The 25,265-nt window shown below is 40.3% G+C and overlaps 1 protein-coding gene across 2 annotated transcripts in view; it reads right to left on the bottom strand.

Moving 5' to 3' along the window:
- PCDH11X (protocadherin 11 X-linked) overlaps positions 1-24,686 on the bottom strand; it is a 665,297-nt gene extending 640,611 nt beyond the window's left edge. For both annotated transcript variants that reach the window (XM_065410330.1, XM_065410331.1), the window contains exon 1: positions 24,147-24,686. In XM_065410330.1, the coding sequence (XP_065266402.1) occupies positions 24,147-24,686 (540 nt within the window). The remainder of the gene's footprint in view (positions 1-24,146) is intronic.
- Positions 24,687-25,265: the final 579 nt, after the last annotated feature.

The following is a 25,265-nucleotide window of genomic DNA, read 5'->3' as shown; positions in this document are numbered from 1 at the left end:
TAGATATATTTTCCCCTCAAGAATAAAGTCTGGTAACTGTGCTTCAGACTGAGACTGTTCATAGCTGATCTCTTGGGTAGGGCTGCTATCTGTCCAGATCTTGTCAGGTATGTTCTTATTTAGCAAAGCATTTTTTTCTTTTATTTCACATTACTACTTCTCTAGAGGAGATCAGCCTGCATCTCTCTCAAATCAGCACTTCCTCTTTTGGTATTCCATGGAGCAGAAAGTGGCAGAAGCAGGAGGAAAAAGTATACTCCCTAAGAAAGAGGATGATAAACTGCAGACAAAGTAACAGAATAGTGAAATACTCCTTCTCATCTAAAGAACTTGGAGGGGAGAGGGTCAATACAAAGCAATGATCTAAATATTTGTAAAACAGGCCTGTGTCCCCAAAATTATGCAATTTTTAAAAATTTGGAGGAAATTACATTTCACTAAAAAGAGTCAGGGTGAAGGGGCAAGGAAAGAAATTAACACTTACATAAGGATTCCACTCTCCACCTTTATATAATTCTCCTGGCAAATTTAAGGTTCAGTTAAAGTACTGGATTAACAACCCTGGAGACAGAAGTCCACTACCCACAGAAACATTACACAATGGCCAGCCACAATACAAGTTTATCTGTACTAGCTCATAAATGAACCTAAGCACTGACTCAGAGGTGCCAGGAGTTGACGGGGTGGCTTGTCTGCTGAGACTGGTCACACAACGACAATTGTGGCTGTAAATTTTGGTGTTCATCTGCCCTGTCAACAAAAAAATTAATTAAAAAAACTAATTTCACATAAGCTCTCAAGAGAGCCATAAGATGAAAATGCTCAGACAGCACACTGACAAACCTAGCATTGTGGGTGACTTAAAGGTACGCAACAGTGAGATCAATAACTACTGTTATTCTCCTGATCCATACAGTCAACTCCTACCTTGGTGATTTTTATCCTGAAATCTGGGGTTAAGAGAAAGGAATTTTGGTCCTACCTATTAACTGTGTTTTTGCAAGAGGGTAAAAAAATCTGGAAATTATTGTTCCTCTATTTTGCTTTATCAAGTAGCGTTAACCAATCAGCTTCAAGATCAAAGAACCTGCTATTGAAGGATCACTAACCCAGTTTCAGGGACTGTCAACTCAGCAGTCCACCTGCAGATTGAGGCACTGTGCTCGGTGTGTCGTAAAGGAGATGCTTGCCACCCACATTCACAGTTCATGACCATGATCCAGTTCTTGGTTTTACCCGGCCAGTTGATATAAACTACCATTCCACACCCTTTGCACTGCTCTAGAAAGAACAGTGACACCCTGTCTTCAGAGACTAGCATCTAACAAAGATTTTCTATTTAGGATCTTAAAAGTAGCATGCATGCTCCCTGAGGAAATAACTGTTAACTCTCATATGCCTGCTGTCATTGATTCCTCTGGATAAAGGGATGAAAACTACCTTTCAATAAAAAAACAGTGAAACTGCAAATCACATCCTGTAGCCACATGCCTAAAATCATGATATATGTAGCAATAGCTGAACTGGATGGGAAGGATTTGGTCATCAAAGACTTGCTGATAGTCACAGCAATACTCGAGTAAAGCAGTGTTCATTATTGAAAGCAAGAACTATTTCACTGACAACATAACAGCTGGATCACAATCCTGGGGAGGGACAACCTTTGACAGGGTGCTGTTAGCAGCAATAAACTGAGCCCTTTAGAAGCCAGCATCCTGGTTACTTAGACCACCCAGGGCACTAGGTGTACTTAGAGTAGGAAGGACTGAGGTAGTTTGGGTTTGGAAGGGTAGAAGGGATCACTTGCACCTGTGGGGAGTCTGATGAGGTGATTAACTCACCAGCTGGGTAGCACTGAGAGGAAAGCAAGCAATATAAAAGGCTAAGCGATGGTTCAGTTCATAAGGAGAACTTCACACAGATACTGCTATGTTGTGATGTACTGGAGCATAAACAACAATAAAGACATTGGTGAAGGTTCCCTGGTGGACTGTCTATGCTGCTTAATTTGCACAGAGAGTTTACCAGCCAAGGTTTCCAGGAGCTGAACCGGGAGCCATTCACAGACCCATAGGCCTGAGCTGGAACTAAGTACTCGTTAATCCCTATCTGCAACCCCCTTCTTTGCCTAGAAGTCTTTCTGTGTGTAGCAGACTGCTGAACACTCCTTTTCCTCAGAGCTGGAAAGAACCTTGGGCCTGCAAAGGGAAGATGTTGGAGGCTCTATGGGGGACGTCCTGGGAAGGTCTTGTGGAGGGAGAAGGGCCAGCTGTGAGTAATAGGATGTTCAGTAGCCTGAGACAACAGACAAAGATTGATGTGCAAACTTCTGAAAGAGATCCACTTAACTGGTAAGTGAATCTGTGCATAAAATACCACTGGCCCAGCTTCACAGAGTAGAGAGGGAGAACATCCAGCAGAGCCTGATGAAGTTGGTGTAGAGAGCTCAATATCCCTCTTTACTGTGCATCCCGAATTATCAATAATTTACATTTTGGCAGTGAGATTCCATTGAAGTGTGTGGGAAGAGAGACCTCAAATGACCCCCTTGTTCACAAGAAGAAGTCGGGCCCAAGAAGTACAAGGGAAACACAGACCTTGCTACATTCATTATCATGTCTGCTCCAAATGCTAAGGAGCCAACTTTTCTGAGGTGCTGCCATCATTTTGGAGCCATGCTTGATAGAAATATTTGATCCTTCAGAAGGTGGAGCTGGGACTGGTGAGAGAGAGCAAGCTGCTCATTTAAGAGAAAGGTGCCAAAACCTTCTGGCAACTGATTGGTTGGAGCTACCTAATTGAGAGGAAGGAGAGGAGCAACCCAATTTATAGTTTGCTTAGCGCTCCCCAAGCTGAAGCATCAGGGTAAATCCTCATTTTATAATACTGGGTAACCCACTTCTAAATTACTGTAGCCATTTGGAAAATTATTCTCTGATTTTCAGAGGTACTGAGAGCATGCAGCTCCTAATCACTTCAATGAGATTTGTGGGTGCTCAGTACCTAGGAGCAGCAAGCCATTATTGTTTCCAGGTGATGCATTGTTTTGTAGGGTTTCTAAAATGTTTCAGACAGTCATATTTCTAATTTCCTTTGTTCTCCTGTGACCCTCGTAATGGGCAATGTTTTCTATATCACAGCAAGCTGAAAGTAATTTGCCCTTTTCATATATGTCCAAAGTAGTATCTTCCCAAAGCCAGGAAGTCACCTTTAAAAGTCACAGGGTCTTATCTCGCAGGTTTCCATTTCTCACTTTATAGTTGATTTAAGCACCTGCATTGTTAGCCACCCAGCCCAAACCATCTGAGCTAGACCAGAGCATTGGTGGTTGGTAGGCAGTTATTTTTCATGTAAACTGGCAGATGGGCAAAATCTCTGTTCCAATGTACCTGGACTAGTTCCAGTTCTATCAACACATCTCTTATATCAAGAGCAACCTGATAACAAGAACACAAGGTAAAAATTCACCACTGCTTTGACATTAGCATTTGTTTTAACACTGAGCATTTTTTGGAACTATACAGTACTATGCGATTTGTTTCTCCACACCGGATTTATTTATTTAGGTAAATGCTTTCTCTCTCATACATTGTATCTTGTGCTGCACAAAAAAAATCTAGTCATATGTCATGGAAACCCCCTAATTTTTCAGCCTTTGGATAGGCCCACTGGAATTCTTATATGGGAATGCACTGATGCATAAAACATCTGACAAATGTTGTACAAAATACAATTTAAAAAACAGTGTTCATACAACAAAAAATGACAAGTTCAAAATCAAACTAATGCTGACCCACCCGTCCTCACATTAGGCAAAAGCTTCCAGGAAAGGAGGAGCCTTGCACTGTGCCCTGAAAGACAATACACTTGTCTCGGTCAGACAAGTTGAAGAAGCGAATTTCAGAGTCAAGGGCCCTCAATTGAAAGACATGCTGCTATTCACCTTATGACCATTCCACCTAGGGGCTTTTAACTCAAGTGCCCCACCTGACCTCAGCTTATAGATTCACAGAAATGGCACCTGGAAGGGACCTCAAGGGATCATCAAATCCATCCCATGCCACTTCTGTGGTGTCTTGGAGGGAGAGAGGCTCTCTCTCCAACAGTTAGGTTGTAAACCTCACAGAACTTTACAGATCAGAGTCAGCACCTTGAATTTTACCTAGAGGCATACAAGGTGCAGCTCAGTGTGGTTTTTGAAAAAAAAATGGTGTAAAATATTCCTGGCAGGTAATACCTCTGGGTGGGCAGCCACATCCTGCACTAACTACAGCATGAAAGTGGCCTTCACATGGAGTCCTTTTGTAGAGCGCACTATTTTATAGTGATCCAAGTTTAAAATGTCAAACACATCAAAGTGACTTCAGAGCCTAACTCCTATTGACTTTCAATAGGACTTAGGCTCCTAAATCACTTAAGTACTTTTGAAAATTGTACCTGAAATCTACAAATCAGCAAAGGATGAACTGCACTGCAAGATCCAGGGCCTCAAGAAGAGAAAGATTTTAAAAAGATGTTTTTGACTGACACCATCCATGACTCCAGAAGCAGGCAGGGATCCTGCAATCCACCTCCAGACTGTAAGTGACCCTCTTGATGAGATGAACTGGGATTTAGCTAAGAAAAACTACTGAATTCTTGGCTATGACAGCACCAAGTTGTGTTCTAGGAGTCAATATTCAGATCTAGTAAGAAACTCTACCAGCTACTTTGCTACGGCTAGTTTAGTAGTATGTAGAGCCCTCAGTTTGTAAGCTGGGAACCAGCAAAGTTGGCTTTTAAAAATTAATGTATAAACAATGAGGCTAGTCTGTCCAACCCTTACTCATGAGCCCAATATGTGTGAATTTATGGTAATGAAGTCTACAATGAAGCTTCAACTTCTGGATGTGGTCCTGTTGCATCTGTATGCCTTGTCCTGATCCACGTGCATCAAACATGTAGTATCAGTGTTAAAACACAATTCTGATACCAACCTTCTTGTTCTGAGAGTTCAGATCTAGGAGTACCTTAATATTTAAAAAACAATTTTGAGATGGGAGACAAACTTTATTTCACACAATTCAAAAATGACCCAAGGAAGGGATTGGTAAAACCTTACAACATAAATCGCCACATAATAGTAATGATATCAAGCCAAATATCTGTTCTCCTAAATTAGATATAGTTCTGCTCTCTATATTTTTAAAGCCCTTATAGCTCTAAAAACAGTATACACTTTGTTAACGAAAAAATATCTCATTTATAATGAAGTAAGATCAATGAGCACTTGCTTTCCTTTAAGCATAAATGCTGTTTAACAACACTACCATCAGCTTGTGGCTTTTAGGAACACAATGTTTAGTAAGTTGTGCATATATAAACACACACACACACATGCACACACACATGCATCCCCACACACACGCACTATATCAAACTATCTTCAGACACGTTTAGGAGATGACCAATAGCTGTTATGTCTAGAATTAGCTTTTACCTTGAAAAGCTCTGCTGATGCCAAATTAATTTTTCTGAAGACTGCTTTCCCCTATCAGTCCAATTGCTAATATCTACCCATTTCCCTTCAACTTGATGTATTTTCTTGCCTTGCTAATGGATACAGTTAACAGAAATAGGTGACCTCCCTTTTACAGCATTTTTGTAAAATAAAAAATATTTCCCTTGAGACAGGAAGGGACTTTTGTTAAGTAAGTGTTACTGAAATTAAAATTGTGGAGGGGAAAAAAAAAAACACATGAGAAAACTTTGGAGCTTTGTATCCTTCCAGGAAATTCAGCAGCTCTGGGAATTCCAGTACCCTCTCAAACAAATTCCTCTCAAACAAACCTCCATGCAAAACCTTAAAAGGTGCTTTTTGTTTAAGAATTATTTTAAAAATCTTGTATAATCCCCAAATCAGTGTGTGTGAGTTCTTGTCACATAGATGACTCCTTTGTGTAATGGTGATTAAACTATGTACAGTTTCTATGGACTGCTTTTAGGAATGTAAACTAACAGTTGTAATGGCACAAGAATATTTAATTTCGTTTTGTTTCCACAGCTTTGGAGACAGACCCAAAAATTTGTGGGTGAAATTGATGCACAAAAGGGGGCACTTAGAGCCACTTTAAAGCTTAAAGCAATAGGAAAATGTATCTGTGCTTACCTGAAAATTTCCTTTCTTTGGCTATTACGGTCCACAGATCCATTACAATGGGTATTTCAGTCTCTTTGCAGCTTGGGAGCAGAATCATGCCTTCAGTCACTGACAGCACAGGAATGCTGCACTCCTTCTAGTTCCCTCCAGTTAAGGCAACTTCCAGAGCCAGAATAATTTGAGTCTGCTTTCCAAAATTACAGATTGTGTTAAATATATTTTGAGAAAAAGCACAACTGCAGAGCATGGGGATTTCCCCCTAGTGAAACAAACACTAATCTTTGGATATCCATTTCCATCTCCATTCTGATCTTTATGTTTCTAGAGTGGGCCAGAGCAGTGGACCGTATTACTTGAAGAAAAGAAATTTTCAGGTAAGCAAAGATAGATAAATTTTCCAATTCCTCATCATGCTAAGGTCCACGGATCCATTATAACAGGACTTTCACAGAAGAGTGTCTGTAAAGGTGGGAACCGGGATCATCCATTAAATATGGACATCAAAATGTGATATATTATATCCTCTCCAACCCCTAGACACTAAGGAATGAAGAGTTCTCTCAAAAACATGGCATTGGCTAACGACGGGATAACCAATATGTAGAATTTGGTGAATGTATACCTAGATCGCCATGTGGCTGCCTAGCGGATCTCAACACAAGAGACAGGACTACTCTGCCCTGAGATTGTCAGTGTTTCTGGACAGAATGTTGATGCTTAACTGAAGAAAGACTATTTCTTAAATTTACTTTGATAATTAATGCTACGAGCGTTGTGAGGACTACTTATCTGATTTTAAAGTACAATACGGGGCTCAAAGAGATAGTTGCTATCAGAAAGTCTTCTTTAATGGATGGGAGGTACAATGACACCTCCTACTGGGTTTCAATCTGGACAGTGCTGTAAGAAGTAGAATGAGGTTCAAAAGTTGTCATTGTGATCCTGTATGACCAAAAAAAAAAAAAAAGGTGGTTGTCCTAAGGAAGCATTTCATGTTGTGAGTTGTACAAAATGTCCTTTTTTTGAATGTTCAGAAAACATTACACTACAGAGACTTGACCTTTTTGATTGGACACTCTTATATACTCACAAGAAAGCCCTCCTGCAGGAACTCAAGGCTATATCTCACCTGTTAACATGCTAGTTAAACTATGGACTTTGCAACTGCCAACAGAATAAGTTGTATTTGTTCACGTCCTTTTAGCATCCGTAAGAGTGATATTCACTTCATCACATACCCATTTAGAACCTATCTGATGCTAGATGGAAGATTATTTTTGCAATAACAGACTTCCTCTGTGAAACAGGGACATCAGAAGCTCCAATCCTGAGTTAATGAGGCCTGAGTGCCATAGCCTCACTGGCCAGAAAGGCATAAACAGTATTACTGCTGCTCTCTTCTCATCTTTTGTATTGTCGTGGGAAAGTATATAGCAGAGACATTATCCAGCTTTGTGAGAATTCCTTCCCCACCTCACTTCCCAGGTCCTGACATGCGGAGACGCCACAGGGTACTTTATTGATTTATAATAAGAAAGAATATTTCTGGATCGAGATTCCACTCTGCTTAATCCAATTTCTACCATGTAAGTCTTGATGTTTATCTCCCCCTTGATGAGTAGGGCACCCAGAGATGGGAAACTTTGGTCCGCCCAGGACAGGAGAAGACAATTTTCTGTCTGGAATAAGGCTGATTTTGTTCTTCCTGATTTATTTATGAAAACTGTATCAGGCCTGGTTTACAGTAGGAATTTACATCGGTCTAGCTATGTCTCTCAGGGGTGTGGATTTAGACATAGCTATACTGACCTAACCCAGTGTACGCAGCACTGGGTCGACAGAAGAATTCTTTCATCGACCTAGATATCACCTGTTGAGGAGGTGGATCTATGCTGATGGAAGAATCCCTCCCATCGGCATAGGTAGTTAGTATCTACAATGAAGTGCTACAGTGGTGCAGCTGAGCCATTGTAGCGTTTAAAGTGTAGACATACCCTCAGACACATTGACTCTGACAAGTCTGTTATTATGCATGGAAGGAACAGTGCTTTGAAACCTCAAAGAATCATTGTGTTCCAGCTCTCTCTCAGACTTATTCCCTGGCTTGAATTGGGATCTGAATGAGTACCAGTACCCAGTACCCCCAGTTGGCATCAGACATAAGGATTACTCTCTGCTTGTTTAACTAATGGGTGGATCCCTTCAAAATAACTGATTCTCTACATTCGCCAGTTGAGGGTTCAGGACATATACACTGGGACATTGATCTCTGCCAATAGATGTGATAGGCGAGGTGTGAAGGGGATCTACAATTACTGGTTTTATATGAACTCTTGTCCATTGAAGGATGTATGTAAGAGGATTCCCAATAGTCTCCAGTAAGAACTGGATTTGTTTCTGGGACACCATCCTTTTCCTTATGGCCATGATCTTCTTCTGTTACCTGACAGTATTCATCCTCAGCCCAAGCCTATGATTGACTTCCCTAGCTCCCAATGTTTGTGTTCATTATGAATCAAAAATATTCCAGAAATGATATCACTCTGTGTGTTTGTTTCACCTTTCTCTGTACAGAGACTTGATCAGAGAAATTGTCCAGGAAGCAACAAAAGTGAATATCCTTCTTCTTTAAGCCAGTTTTAATACTACCATGATAATGGAAGAGCATTTTTCAGTTTAAATGGTAATGATTGAAGTTGAAAAAAAGAAAAGAGAAAAGAGCCATCCATATGCCATACAATATGCCACCCATATGCAAGATGGAGAAATTACATCTATATATAATTTTATTATAATTATACTGGCCTACTGGCACTACTCCCCTCCTGGAGATAGGTGATGGAAAACTGCCTGTTCCTGGATCCAGCCATTCCAATCTTGCCTACCTCCTTTCCTGCTAGATGGAAGGCAGGCTGAGATGGTAGTTAGTTCCCCGTCCACATTGGGTTGTGAGGGGGAAACAACATCCTTCCGAACCAGATACTGAATAAGGGGATGAAACATTGGACACTGATCTTTCCTTTTGCCTTTGGGTTTTCTCAGCCTACCTCTCTCCCTGAAACCTGCAGAGGCAAAAACCGCTGCAAACGCCTCATAGGAGAAACAGAGGTAAGGGGATAGTCTCCCTAAAAAGCAAATGCAGCTCTGGGACATGACTGATAATTAGATCCAGTATTGAGCCAAATTATTAGTCAGTGATTTTCAATAAAACGTTGAAATTTTCCTCAAAAAAGGCTCTTTATCCAGGAGGTCTGGCTGAGCCTTTGCTTCGCTGAGGTTCCATGGGTAGTTTATCCACTGCTAAACTCTGACTACCACAGAGCTCCTGGGTTTAGGCCCTTTTCTTCTAGCAGAGTTCTCCCCTGCTTGTTAACTGAATCCATTCCATCAGTGTTGCCTGGTAAGCCATTTAAAAGTCGGTTAACCCACAACCAGCCAATTCTAGGATAGGGCCGCTGCATCCTATCATAGTATCTTATAGCTTTTAAATATACATATATATACATACACACACAATGTGTGTATATGTACACATATGCATATAAGCACACACATAGAACTGATGTTCTTTTTCCTCATCTTGTTCCTTTTGCATTTTGATACAGAATTTTTTTTCAAATGAAAAATTCCAAGTAATTGGAAACATTATTATACCTGGTGAGTGTGTTAATGAACTACTCAGGGAAAAATCAGAGCTCTCACTACAACGTGAGTGTAGTTTAAACACTAAATTCATCATTGCCCTGTGGCCAGTGTGTGAGCTAGGCTGGCATAAAAAGGGCCATAGGGCAAGTGTAAGGACCTCTTGGAGAATATACCTCGTACAGGGAAACTTCATCAGCAGCCTCCAGCATGGGGGGCATTCCAGATAGGACAGGAATGGCCAGAACAGCGAGGAGGCCAAAGTGCAGAAGGCATCACCAGGTTGCTCCTGTGCACTGACAATTCTGCACCCCTATGAGGGCCTACATGGGTCACTACAACAGGGCAGGTCCAATGGCTGTCCTAGTCGGTCTGGAGAATGAACCTGATTGGGGAGATGCAAACTGCCCTTTCTTGATCCCCGTTGCTGGTAAAATGAATCTAGCCCTAAATGAGAAAAATAAAACTCCCTCGCTCTAACCTAAGCAGAACCCATATTACCAATTAAAGCTTTTAAATTGCAAATGTGCTAGAGAAACTTAGACTCTTGATCTGTATTTTCATGCACTGCAGTTCATATTCTTTACAATATGGATGAGATCTTACAAATGTAAACAAACAAAAATCCTACATCCTGAATTTCGGATTGGATCTGACAACCACTGTCCCTCAGGCCATGTTTAAATACCTGAGTAGCACTGCATATTGACAGTCATAGAATTAAGTATGCAATTGATTGTTATTTGGATAGCAATGAATCTTGAAATATTGTTGGTCAACAAGCCTTCTCCCCTAATGAATCTGACTTAAAATTCAAAAAATATTCTGCTGCAGTTAGTTCTGCTAGAAAATTCCTTAACCTGCTGATACCAGCAGAGTATGTTCATCCTTATTTGCAGCTCGATATGAGCTAATTCTCTGGAGTCTGAATAGGCATCTTCTACAATACAGTTATCCATCCTCTACACTATGGGCTCCAGGAGGATTGTTAATAACAGATTCAGAAGGTGCATAATACTTAGGTATTAGTAGGTTACTGTATATTTACCAGGGGCCTTTGATAACACTAGAGTAATTAAGTCAGAAGTTACCTAATCCTATTAGTGTCAAACTCTGTAATTTTCAATAAGACATGACAATATTAATAAAGGCCTGTTTACAAATGGAATGAGCTCAGTGTTGACAGTTCTTTCACAGAAGGTGGACACTGATAACAACAACCCCAGGCTTTCTGTGACCTACTTAAAGGGCCAGTATACCACTTCATTGTCCTTCCTCATGCTGCTGGCACCAGTGTAAAAGAGCTCGTCCATATGAATTTCAATGTAGTCTGATTAGCTGCAGCACTTTTTCTCCTTCAAGCCTGGTTTGAGAACATAAGTGAGGGTCACTGCTCTACCTCCTTTTTCAAGAAATGAGAAGAGGGAAAACAGGCACAAACTGCAGATTAAAGCAGCAGGTTTTTGGGATATAGTATCAGACCTGACATACAGCTCTGTAGAGAAAATTCAATTTATTTTCCAGTTGGAATAAAGTTACTCTATTAGCTTGGTGTGTGTCATCGTTGGCTCTTTTTGCAGAAACATTAGCCATTCTTCTTTCATCTCTCGCTCAATATTCGCAACAGTGTATGGCTCTGAGCAGCGATGGAATAAGGTGAAAAAAGATAGCCTCCTTTAGGCCATAAAAATTAATTTTGTATGTCCCCCTCTGCTTTCTTTCCATTGTTGTTATTTTCCATTGCCCAATCAATTTGAATCAGAGCTGCTAGCTCTGCTCGTAAAGAGTGATTTCATAACTCACGTACAGTAAAGTTAGATTTAACTACAAATCCAGCCTCACTCTATAATCCTAGCATCAGACGTAAAAACGTAATTCCTTAGGCTGTGTCCACACTTACGGTGACATACCTATGCTGCACGGCCTCCTAGCACGGGAATAAATACCTGCTCAGAGATAGCTCTCAAACAGCTCCAACAATTTCTCTTTAAAATAGAAAATGATTTGAAGTAAGAAATGCTACTATAACTTTGTAATGCAGATATTTCAAGAGAAAATGCTATTATAATCATTGTGGGGAATGGATATCACAAGCTGACACTCCTTTACATGAGTATATTGAGCCTAGGAGGGATTCCTTTGGGAAACACATCTCTAATTGAATTAAAGGAACAAATACTGATTAAATGCACCAATCTGTCATGAAGCATTGTTTAGATGTCATGGTCCTGATTCTGGCTTCTGCTCAGGCCCCATCACCCTCTTCCACTGGTATAAAGGGGAAGTAAAGTCAGCTGAACTGGCTATCTGATATCCCCTAGAGTAGACTACAGCTGGCATAATGACTCCTCATAATCACAGGAGAGAAGGTGTCTTGAGTTTTGCTGCACTCCAGCTATTCTCATCACAGCCTCTTGCGTTGCCCTGGTCTACTCTAGCTTACACTGGTCCTGAGCCAGTCAGAGAATCTGAGGGGCCACCCTGGGTGCCGCTCCCCTAAGCTGCACAGTAGCTCAGAATCAGGGCTGATACCTTTACCTGTGGAAGGGGAGGCTTTTCTTTTAAAATAGATTAATATACAATCCATCATGAGAGAATTTAATTTCTTAAGTGATCTGAATCTGGATTTCTTCAATAACGCTAGTTAGGGTAAATCTCCAGCCCATGAGACTTTCCAGAGAGGAATATAATACTTAATATAGAAAATTCCCTTTACAGGTTTACCAAGCAATCTTTTCTTCTGTTGTTCCTTTATTTCACCTCTTAATTGACCCAGATGCACCACACTTCCTATAAAGCTCTCCTTGCTAGTTCACTAAAGAAACTCTTGAATTGTCAATCTAGAGAACACCTGTGCCAAGGATTCACGACTGTGGCCTTAGGTATGTGGTCAAACTTGTACATAAGAGCAATTTCCAGCTGATGAAACTTAGTACGACTCCTGCTGCCTCAATCAGCATGAGAGTTGTCCACCTGTGACAGCTAATGCTTGTGGACCACAGGAGAACCATTTCCAGTATTATTTTTATTTTACTATTTATTACAGCACCTATTGCTATCTGTAGGTGCCTCAGTTTCAGAAACCACACATACACACACACACTGCATAAGCTACTTGATTAAACAAAGCAAAAAACAGTCAGACAAATGACAGACAAAGTAAACAGGCTTTACCATCATCCCCAAGGATAACAAGCAGCTCAGAGGACTGCATTCCTAGGTGGGAACTCCAAGCTCAGCAAGCTCTAATACTCACTATGTGGTATTCCCTCAAAGAACAAAGAGCAAAAGCTTGCCAGCCACTTTCATCTCCTTTGATATGGTATGTGGTGAGAAATGATCTCTCAAATAGCTGGTTTCCAGCCCATCCAGGGCCTTATCACCAATGCTGCACAATGCATCCAGAAGTGAGTGGGGAGCAGAACAGGGACTTGAGCACAGATGTTATGTGAGCAGCCAGACCTCTCAGGAGTTGTGGGTCATGATGACACCAAAATACCGAGTCCAAACTCTACTAGGAGATCCCATTATTCAAGTCTCTTCAGAGCACGTGACTGTGGTTGTCATATTTTGCAGACCTCTCCCCGGAAAGAAGTGAGCAGATGCAACCTCATTTTATTTTGGAACTTCAGTTAGGTTTCAGGGGCTCTCCCTAGAGCAAGTGATTTATTAACTTCACAACCCAGCCAATTCCCTATGAACTGTGGAGATAATCATTAAATTGAAACTGAAGAGAGATATGTAATGACGTGGTCTCGGAAGTGATGGCCCGAGCCTACGACAAGCAGATAATAAGCAAGAATATGTATTCAGTTTGTCTTCAGAATCCCTAATTACAAATTACTCTGCAAAACAACCCTAGAGAACTCCTGCATACCACTGCTGGGATTGGTATTAAAGGAAAAAGAACAAATTAACAAAAAATAATCATTTCCAAACCCAAGGACCAGTCAGGCGGTATCAGGCTGACTCCTTACCTTAGCATTTTTATCAAGAATAATATTCCTAAATATCTTCAGAGAAGGCAGACAAATATGGTACATCCTAACTGCAGAGCTAACCCTAGTGGTTGGCACCTGGTCTGAGTATCCAGGTTAGCCTAGACCAAGTGTGAGCAGCCATATTGCAAAGCCATACCTGAGTTACTGTGTCCTCAGTGGTGCTGCACTCACCTATGGTGTGTGATTTCTGGGAGTATATCCCATGGTTCTTTGTACTGCAGAAAGTGAGATGCTCTATGATTCTTTCCTAGTGAACTGTGGGAGAATCTGTCTGTCCTTCCAGACACACAGGGGAAACTGTGGTAGTGGAAGACTAACAGCACTCAAGTGACTTAGCCAGTGTCTTCACTATAAAGTGAAGTGGGTGGGTTCCAGCCTCAGCGAAAGCAGCACCTGGGCTCCAACCCCCACACCCAGTTAATCCAGTTTCAAAGCACAGTGACAGAATATACACCTGTATTCACACCCTACACGCTGTTGTAATAATCTTTGTACAAAGTATGCCTTGTAAGGTATCATTTGAAAACTCGTAATTTCCTGGTCAATATCATCCTGATAAAAAGTGTGGCAACACTGTATGTGAAGTTATAAGATTCCCCTGGTATGGTGTTATTAACATGTGTTCCAAACTCCACAGCCCTGCCCAGACAGAAGTTGGCAAACAGGTCTGTCCTAAACAAAGGAACATTGCTCTGCTTAATTTGCATGTAAGCAGTAAACAGAGTCATCAAGCAGGAAAGGAAGACAAAGGAAGTTCAAACGTGAAAAAACTAGCAAGGAATATCCTTCCACATAGACTCTCTGTCTCCTAGTGCCCAGCTAAAAATGTTTTTCAAGAGGGGGACTGAAACTATATAAAAGGAGGGAAAAACACCCTAGGAACCTCACCGTCCCTGCTCATAACATTCACTGCACCTGAAGAGACAAAGGAAGCAGACAGTGGACTCTGGGGGAGGGGTTCTGACTACACAGTTTGGTCAGTAAGACTGCTGAAATCACGTGGTGAGAAACTTTGCTTGAATCTGATGCAATTTGTTAAGTTAGGCTGTAGTAAGCATTTTATTTTTATTTTTATTGTAACCATTTCTGATTTTTATGCCTCATCACTTAAAATCTCTCTTTGTAATTAATAAACTTGTTTTATTGTTTTATCTAATCCAATGTGTTCAAGTTGAAGTGTCTGGGTAAATCCAATTGGGGCAAGAAGTTGTGTGCATATTATTCCCTTAAAGGAATAACAGATTTAATACAGTATAGCTGTACTGTCCAGGAGAGTGCTGGGACATACATTACTGGGGGGAAAACTGAGTACTGGAAGTTTGTTGGGGCCCCCTATGGTAATTTTTAAGGCTGGTAAGAGGCACGGTGTGGCTGGCTGGCTGCAGCACACACACACAGATAGCTGGAAGCAACTTAGAAGCTGGAGGCTGTTTATGAGCAGCAAGGCATTGTAAAGGGCACCCCAGGTTACATAGCAAGGGTGACACAGCTACTCATTAGTCTGGATTGTACCCTGGTATGTCACAAGCACCACTATCTTCTGGGCACATCTATACTGCCCCTAAAGTTCAGGTTAAGGGGGTGTGAATACCAGTGTGCACTGAAGTGCTGCACAGTAACTCCCTCATGTAGATGCTGCAGGTGCAAACTTCAAGATCCCGAGTTTGACTACTTTAATGAGAACTTGGGACCTTTAAGTTTGCCCCCACAACATCCACATGAAGAGGTTAGCGTGCAGCTTTTCAGCATGCCCTGAAACACACATCCTATGCTGACAGTGTAATGACATGTCATCAGAATGCTGGGTTGCCTTTTTTCCAGGTCAGAAATCCTGGTCTGAAGAAACTGAGCTAAATATTCAGCATCACCAACCATATTTTAGCCTGGTTTATACAAAGTGCTGAAAAGGGATTTTCTGGGATTTTTTTGTTTTAACTGAAAGCGTAAGTAGAAATTATAAGTACTGTCTCTTTCAGATCACAGCAATGTGTAATATCTGAGGACTCACATTTAAGCAGCAATCACAGCTTGTTAACACTTCACAATAAATTTTGCTCTCTGGTTGCTCTGACTATATCACCCTCATCTTTGATTCCTTCCCTTGCTTCCTCTTTCTTTCCCCATCTTGTTTGAGCTCTACCTCCTAATTGTCATGGCGTTGCACAAGTCTCTGAATGTATCTTAGATCTCTGACCTCATATTCAACACAACTGCCTTCTCTCTGAGCTTTTGCATCCTCCCCTCAAATGATCACTTTAAGTATGTCTACACTGCAACTGTGACTGCAACTCAGGTAGCCGTTCCCATTCTAGCTTTAGTCTTGCTGCTAAAAACAGCAGTGACGGTGCAACAACACAGGCTTCAGCATGAGCCTTAGGTGCAAGGGGTGCTGGGGGTGATGCTGGAACCCCTGGCTTGAAGTAGTTTCCATTATATAAAGGATTTATAGTTTGGTTCAATAGCTCTCAGCACCCCCACTATAAAAACTTGTTCCAGCACCCCTCCCGTGAGCTGTACAAACCCACCCAAACTGCCACTGTATCTTCACTGCTACTTTTAGCTGCATTAGCTACATTAAAGCTAGCGTGAATATATTTACATGAGATGCTGTCACATCTCCCATTGCAGTGTAGACATACCCTTTGTCTCCTCCTCCTCCTCCTCTCAGCTTTGTGCAGCCTTTTATGCCTATGTTTGGAGCAGCTTCTTACTCTCCTCCACTAAATTCACTGACAAAGCCCAGCTCTTTTGCAAAACGTTCCTATACTACCCTCTGTAGAGTCTATGTTTGCACAAATTCTAGCATTTGCACCATTATTATAGATGTAAAATTAGACTGTAAGAACCTAAGGGCAGGGACATGGTCATTCTACTGGAATACTAAAATCAATGGTTATAATCTATTTAAGAAGGATCAAGTGAGCGAAAGGGGAGGGGACAAAATGGCATTACCTGTTTCTGAGTCACTGATAATTCAGAAGAAAATGTTCTGGAATGCTTACTGATCAATGTCCTAACAGATAAAACACAAGTTGGGGTATTAGTTGGATCTGCTACAGAACACCAAATCACACTATGGAACAGGATGTCCTGCTCCTTATGCACCTATCTGCAACATGTAGGGGGAAAAAACTGTGTGATCATGGAGGAACCTTAATTGAATTACGTATGTTGGAGGTCTCATGCTGCCAGTACTAAACATCCTTTGAATTTCTAAACATTATAGATGACAATTTCGTAACACAGAAAGAATTGCAGCCAACATGGGGGAGATCTTTATTAGAACTTGTCCTGACAGATAGAGAGGAACTGACCACAGAACTAAAAATTGATGATAGCTTAGGTACAAGAGACCACTACGTGATCACATTTATAATGTGCAAGCAAATAAATCCAGACTAGTAATATATGTAGTCAGTGCTTTAATAGGGCCAGTTCCACAAAGCTGAAAACAACTAAGCCAAACCATCTGGGGAAGAAGAATTTAATAGGAAAAATGTGAATGATAATACGGTATCATTTAAGAACACCTTATTAGATGCCCAAAAAGACACAGTGAAGGAACAAGGCTGTGCTAACTAAAAAAAAGATCTGGTTAAAGGGAAAGAGAAGGCACCTATAAAAATCATTTTAAAATAATCTATAAAAATGGAAGACAGGGGAAGTTGATGTTATGAATATAAATCAGAAGTTATGAGTTGTAGAAAGTTTATAAGGCAAGCAAAGGGCCATAAGGAGAAACCTGTGGTCAGTAAAGTTAAGGCCTATAAGAAGGAGTGTTTTAAACATATTAGGAACAAAAATAATCCTGACAATGGTATTGGTCTATTATTAGATGGAAATGGTAGAATTATCAATAATAATAATTAATAATGCAGAAAAGGCAGATGTGTTCAATAAAGATTTCTGTTCTGCATCTGGGAAAAAATCAGATGATATACCATAATCTCATATATAGTGATGATGATGATATTCTTTTCATTCCACGAGTATCTCTGAAGGATGTTAAAGAGAAGCTATTAAAGTTGGACATTTTAAAGTCAACAGTCCAGATAACTGAGGAGCTCACTGGACAGTTAATGTTGATTTTCAGTAAGTCTTGGACACTGGGGAAATTCCAGTAGACAAATAAAACGAATGTTATGCCAATTATTTGAAAGGATAAATGAGATGACCCGGATAACTATAGGCCTTTCAGCCTGACAACAAACCCAGGCAAGATAATGGAGCAGCTGATACAGGACTCAATTAATAAAAAAATTTAAAAGGGTAATATAATTTATGCAAATCAACATGGGTTTGTGGAAAATAGATCCTGTGAAACTAACTAGATATATATTTTTATGAGATTGCAAGCTTCACTGATAAAAGAGGTAGTGTTGATATAATATACTTATCAAATACCTTAGAGAAGTCTTTGTTACTGTATGACATTTTGATAAAAAACTAGAATTATATAAAATTAACATGGCATACATTAAATGAATTAAAAATTGGCCAACTGATAGGTCTCAAAATGTAACTGTAAATGGGAAATTGTCATTGACCAGGTATGTTTCCAGTAGGGTCCCACAGGGATCAGTTCTTGGCCCCACACTATTTAACATTTGTATCGTTGACTTGGAAGAAAACATAAAATCATCACTGATAAAGTTTGCACAAAAATTGGGGGAGTGACAAAGAAGAGGACAGGTCACTGATACAGAGCAACCTGGATTGTTTAGTAAACTAGGCACAAGCAAACAATATGCATTTTAATACAGCTAAATGTAAATATATTAATCCAGGAACAAAGAACACAGGCCATACTTACAGGATGTGGGACTATGAAAAAGATTTGTGGGGAGGGAGATAATCAGCTGCACATGAGCTCCCTCTGTGATGCTGTGGCCAAAAGAGCTAATGCAATCCTGGGATGCATAAACAGGGCAATCTTGAGTCGAAGTAGAGAGGCTATTTTACCTGGTGTCCACAACTCAAGAATGAAGTTGTTAAATTGGAGAGAATTCAGAGAAGAGTCACAAGAACAATTAAAGGATTAGAAAACATGCCTTATAGCGATAGACTCAACGGGATCAATCTATTTAGCTTCACAAAGAGAAGTTTAAGAGTGACTTGATTAAAGTCTAAGCATCTACATGGGGAACAAATATTTCATAATGGGCTCTTCAATCTAGCAGAGAAAGGTAGAACATGATCCAATGGCTGGAAGCTAAAGCTAGACAAATTCAGACTGTAAATAAGGTGTAAATTTTTTTAACAGTGATAGTAATTAACCAAAGGCCATGGCAGATTCTCCATCACTAACAATTTGTAAAACAAAATGGGATGTTTCTTCTAAAAGATCTGATCTAGGAATTATTTTGGAAAAACTCTATGGCCTGTGTTATACAGGAGGTCAGCTAGATGATTACAATGGTCCCTTCTGGCCTTGAAATCTGTAAATCTATGAAAGTGCTGTGTCTATGACTAAATGAGAATAGCAAACTCCTTTGGATACCAGCAGCAAATGACTTGCATAACTGCATATTTTCTTCGAACGTTCTTAGAAAAAAAGAGAACCTAACTTATTATGTGCTGCTAAAGTGATATAGTCTAAAATAGTGTAACCTATTGAAAACCTATCTGAAGCAATTAGTAATGTATTCTTGCAGTGCCTGATCAATTGCAATTGCTACTGCACTTACAGGATTGGCGAAAAAATTTTACAACCTGCAAACAGTCTCTTAGGCAGGATAACAGTGTGTGTGATTTATTTAAGTCTATCTAGATGCCATTTGTTCTGCTAGATTCTGGTCCTTTATGCAAATGTAAAAACATAGTCTTTTTCTGAAACTCAGCCAGCACTTCTCCCATCTGTCCTCCCTACAGCCTTCTCTAAGCAAGCACCACAGGAAGTAACACACAGAATAGATGGAACTGCCTGCCTGTTAGAGTTCAGACACTTCAAACACTGTACAGTTGAAGCAGAGAGTCAGTTATAAAGTTTGAATGTGTTTTACAATGAATCACTTAGCTACTTATTGGAAGTTCTTGCCTACTGAGGCACATCCTAGAAACCTAGAAAAAATGGACAGGAAAGGAGGGTTGGAAGCTAGCCTCAGATGGTCAGTATAAGCTTTCTGAAAGGAAATCTCTATAAAATTTCTGTGCACAACACTAGACAAATTAAATCCTGCATTAGGAGAGTACAAGTAATGGCCTCAATCTTGCAACGAGTTCCATTGGAGCATATTCCTGTGCTTGTGTGGAGCTCACTGCAGGAACTGGGTCAAATATACTTACCTGGAAAAACTATTCCTATTTAAAATTAGATAATTAGTTACCAAGGTGCTAACTACATAGATTTTTAATAATAGGCAATAGATTCAAATAATGATTTGTTTTGTTTTACCAAAAATGCACTGAGCATGGTCTTATATTAAAATGACTTTGTAACTGATTAATAATGTATTTTGCAATATTCTAATGAATTAGAATGCAACAATTTTGACTGCTTTTACCTCATCTGGAGAGGTGTGATGCTATCATTACTGTATATTAAAGGCAATCACATATATTGAATGCCTTTAACTGTATAAATATTGAGGAAGGCAGGTACTGCTGAAAAATCATCTGAAAGTCATCATATTTCCAACCAGAATTAAGACTGCTTGAAAACCTGGCTATTAAGGACCTTAAGCAGTTCAGATGAGTTCTGTGTGTGAGATTTATGTTGGTTCATAGATAAATATGTAGCAATAATCTTCTCCACGTATCACAAATAAACTCTGCCCTCAAGCAGGCAGCAAGTAAGGCTTGGCTAAAATTATTAAAAAGTGAAATGTCAATAAAGGGCTAGAAGCAGATAATGCCCTGGAAGTATTGTACAGCTTGTGGATGTTGCAAATATGTTGTGTTTAAATCTAGAACAACATATCCACTTTGTTGCAGTATATTTACTACACAGTCACTTTGTTGCTTCTGCAGGCTGAGTCCATTGCACACACCAGGGGCTCTCCATCTCCCCATACCCGCCACAAGCTCCGTGTGTACCAAACTCCCAACCTTTCTATTTGAGGGATTCCCTGCAACTCTCCACCCACCTCAATTAAAAGCAGCCTCAAAGCTACTCTAACTTGTGTTCAGACTGCCCATACTCCGTAAGAGCTGTGATCAGCTGAGAACAACAAGAGAGTATAGCAAGAGCAACGATGTCCTGGCTGCAACCTGACCTCAGAGCCTGGGACATCCTCTGTGTTAAATGCTGCATTCATGGTACAGAGGGAAGGGGTGTTATAGAACCACCCCAGCCCAGGGATCCCCCCTCCTGATGCCAGTGATATTCACCAGAATGTGGATGCATTCTGAGCCCTTTCCACTACTGATGCAGTATAAAGGGGCCCAAAGGCAACAGAGAACATGTCCAATTATTCCCATTTCAGTAGGATTAAAATAAACATTTGCAGGTCTGATTTCACAGCCCTTATTCAGGCAAAAGTCTCACTAAAGTCAGTGTGAGCTGACATTGATTATGGAACTGCTAGACCAAGCCTACCTAAAATTTATTCTTTATACCATAAAAGGCATGTTGCTTTTTGCTCATGGTTCTGTTATCTCGATACTGATAGACTATTTTCTCCTCTTAAGAATAGTTCCATTATTTAACTAGGTTTAAAAGTTCAATTTACTGGGCATAATTCCGATCTCAATTTCTCAAACATAACAGGCATCTCCACTGTTATAAAGAAGGTAGTATGGTGTAGTTGAGAGGAGAATTTGATCCACTGAACACTATTCAGTAGAACTGCTCTTTTTCTTTTTTTAAAATAGATACCACATTTGCTCCACATTGTTTCTTGGCTGGGACCAAGGAACAATGTGGGGTGTTCTGATGTGGATGCTCACATTGAAATTGTACTTTCATTACTCTTTTTAAAAAAACTGCAAGTTGTCCAGTAAGTTTGTTAGTTAATTCTCTTAAGAACTTTGCAATGCATAGTAACTGTACTGGCTGATTTCTACAGATACTAATATTCACATTGGTTTCCCTTTATTAACAAGGTTTTCATTCTTTCTGAATTCTTCAAAGCCTCTGTTTTATTTTTCTTGCTAAAGGCTAGGTTTTTATAACAAAGGCAATTCAGTAGCTCAGCCATTTTAGAGTCACCATTAATGTCATTCCCTCCTCATTTATTATTGGGTCTACTACCACTCCAGTATTTCTTTTTTTCCCCATGTCATATTTGTAAAAGCCCTTCTTGTTCCCCTTTAGCCAGCTTCAACTCATTCGGCTTCATTTTCTGCAGAAAAAAATGTTAAGATGAATTAGATTTCCACCCAGCGCTGCAACATTGAGGATCATTTTAAATAAATCATTTTCCATTACCTATTTACTGTAAATCTACCTAAAACCACAGTTAACAAATGAAGATCACAAATGAATCACAATAACACTTTCCTCCCAAAATATGCCAGACTTGTGATGACTTTTTTAAAGTCAAAAGATTACTCTATTAACACCTCCAATGCCATGTGCTTCTGCATGCCCAAGGCTACGCTTTGTGAAGCCTTCCCATTATATTTAATGAGCAGTCAGGACCTACACAGTGTACATCCACAAGACCACAGAAGTGCCCCTTTGTTGCCTATGCATCACAGATCCTAAGTGTGTGAGAAAAGGAATGCTGCTGCTTTTTAACAGCTTTCCATAAAGACAAGTGATAATTTCCTCCCTTTGTCATTAGCTAGTATCCACTCCTCCACAAGTAATTCAGGCAGTAAGCTACTTAAAAAAAACTAAAATTAAGCAGTATTTTATTTTTATTAAATTGCTGGTAAGTACCAGTCTCAGTGTTTGTTAGATATCTAGCCAGCCAAATGATGCAATAGCCTGCATCCATTATGCATTCTTGCAGGAGGCGGCCAGTAAATCAGGATGCTTGCTGTGGAGAGAGACTGTCTAGTGAACTGTGCAGAGATATGCCCAAGTCCTTCAGGGAGAGGGAACATTTTCAGCCTCTCATATGCTATTCCAATAGGTTTTAGGATTTAACTAGTTTTTGTTTTGAACTCTCCAGTTAAGGACACCCATATACAGAGAAACCTTCACTTGAGAGCCACATAACTTTATGTCAAACAATTATCTGTCTGCAATTGTCTCCTTGCAGTGACCATAAATCTTCCTCATCTATTTCCACACACTTACATTTTATTCTTTTATTCCCTATTCCACATCTGTCTGCATTTCAGCCCATCCCCTCTCATTGCCAGAGGAGAGAAAAGCTGGTATTTTCCAGTACTTTCTGATGTGTAATGTCAAATGCCCTGCTTGTTACAAGCAAATTGGCATTGTTAGGATGGCCTTTGAGAATAACTTAACTCCCCTCCTATCCCTCCCTCACAGGCCTACCCAATCATTAGAGAAACAATCTGATCAAGTCAGTTCAATGGAGGGACTAGTCTTTCCTTCTTTGGAAGTGTTCATCTATATCAGTCCTTTTATGTCCATTTTACAAGTCTATTTTGTTCTTTCAAATGCCTCACTGCCAGGGCTGCTGATCATATGCACTAAGCACATGCTAGAATATGGGCTGTTTACAAAATGTGTGTGTATATATGACCAAAAAAAAAAAAAAGAGAAAAAGAAATACCTTCCTTCTTGACAAATAAAATTGCTATGAGTTGGAAACCTCTATAGTACACCTTCTGTTTACTGGGCCAGATCTTTAACTGATGTAAATCATTGTAGCTCCATTGCCACCAGCCGAAGATCCAACCAATAATCTTGAAAGTTTTCTTGATGCATTTATGGGTCAAATTCTGATCTCAGATGCACAGGAGTAAATCTGGAGTAACTCCATTGACAGCAAATGTGTTATTCAAGCTTTACACTAATATAACAGAGAGTCAATGAACCTTCCTTATGTCTTTTATAAAGGAAAAAAGTTCCCCTGGGTTGATTTTCCACTGCTCAAATCTAATTTGCAAGCGGTAGGAAAAATTTAGTCCATCGCAAGCTATTGTAAACATGCCTGGCATACTGTGATTGGTGAGCAAATGCCTTAGTGGTCTGAGAAGACTTTTGGCCACTTGTATAAAAATCATACACTTAACACAGACATACATGCACATCATGTTATTTATCATGTAATACTGTGAACACATACATACATACAAAGATCTTCACAAAGTGATAACATGATGTGCTTTAATGTAGTCAAATAGGGGCATACTCTTAACATTTTAGGGCAAATATGGTGCATCTCTAGGATGGCAATATAGGGTAATTCTGCATTTCAGTGATCTAGTGAAGACCAGCAAAGTTTGTGGACTAGTAGTGACATCAAAACACGCAGTACTACGGAAGAATAAAAGACACCCACCTTAAGAAGTTCATAATGCTGAATGCCATTCACTCCAATGTCAGGATCGATGGCAGAAGGGACAGAATAGCGGGAATTAATGGCTGTGTTCTCAGGGATGGAGATGTTAATGACTGTTGAGGGAAAAAGGGGAGCATTGTCATTGATATCCTCTATCAGGAATCTGATCTTGACCAGTCTGAAGACTTCATCAGGCAAAACTGCTACCTCCACCTCATAAAAGCAGCGGTTCTCACTAAAAATGCCAGAGCACAACTTCTCCCGGTCTATGCGGTTGGCAGTAGTGAATATCTCACCAGTGTTTTCCTCCACCCGGACTAATGGCACATCCCCAGTCTTATACACAAGCTTGAACTGAAGAGGTGATGAAAGGGGCACATCTGGGTCCAGTGTCAAGTTCAGATCCTTGAGCAAATTGCCAATCAGGACATTTTCCGGCAGTTCTTCCCTCACAGTATAATTCTTCTCTTGGGCACCGGACTGAAATACAATGCAGGCTAATAAGACTGCCAAGAGGTAGGTTCCAGACAGCAAGTCCATCTCCAGAATGGCTAATGAGTTCTCCTGAAGAACACCAAGAGTAGCTGGAAAAGAGGAAAGAAAGGAAGAGATTATTAAAAAGCCCTAAAGCAGTACACCAGCCAAATGGTGGAAATGCAAAAGCCAAGTGATTTGAGAATTGTTGCAAAACTAGGTCAATGAAATGCTATCTTTTACTGTGACCATTGTTACATAAAACGAGCAGCAATAAAGCAGATAATCCCTTATATCTGCTTTTTTTTGTTCCCACTTCATAAATGTTGAGTTCAGAATGTGAAGAATGGATCCTCCAAAAATACAAGGGTCCCCATGAGAGTGTGTTCTTCCCACTCTCCGCTCCCAAAGACAAACCCTCCTTTCCAGACCTCCCTCAGCCACATTGGTACTCATCTTTCTCTCACTCCCAACTCCTTGATCTTGTTCCCTAGTGAGGCACCCAAGTCAATCTCAGCTCACACCAGCAGGTGGTTTGCAAGCAGGCGTCAGCTGTCTGCCACCTGCTGGGGTGGGCGAATTCACTTCTGCATATGGACCTGCAGACCACAGAGCTGGGATACAAACTGTACTACTCTTAATCCA

The sequence above is a fragment of the Emys orbicularis genome, chromosome 9 (assembly GCF_028017835.1).
Source record: "Emys orbicularis isolate rEmyOrb1 chromosome 9, rEmyOrb1.hap1, whole genome shotgun sequence".
Taxonomy (NCBI): Eukaryota; Metazoa; Chordata; order Testudines; family Emydidae; genus Emys; species Emys orbicularis.
Note: the sequence above shows the minus strand (reverse complement) of the source record. Positions and strands in the feature narration are given on the sequence as shown.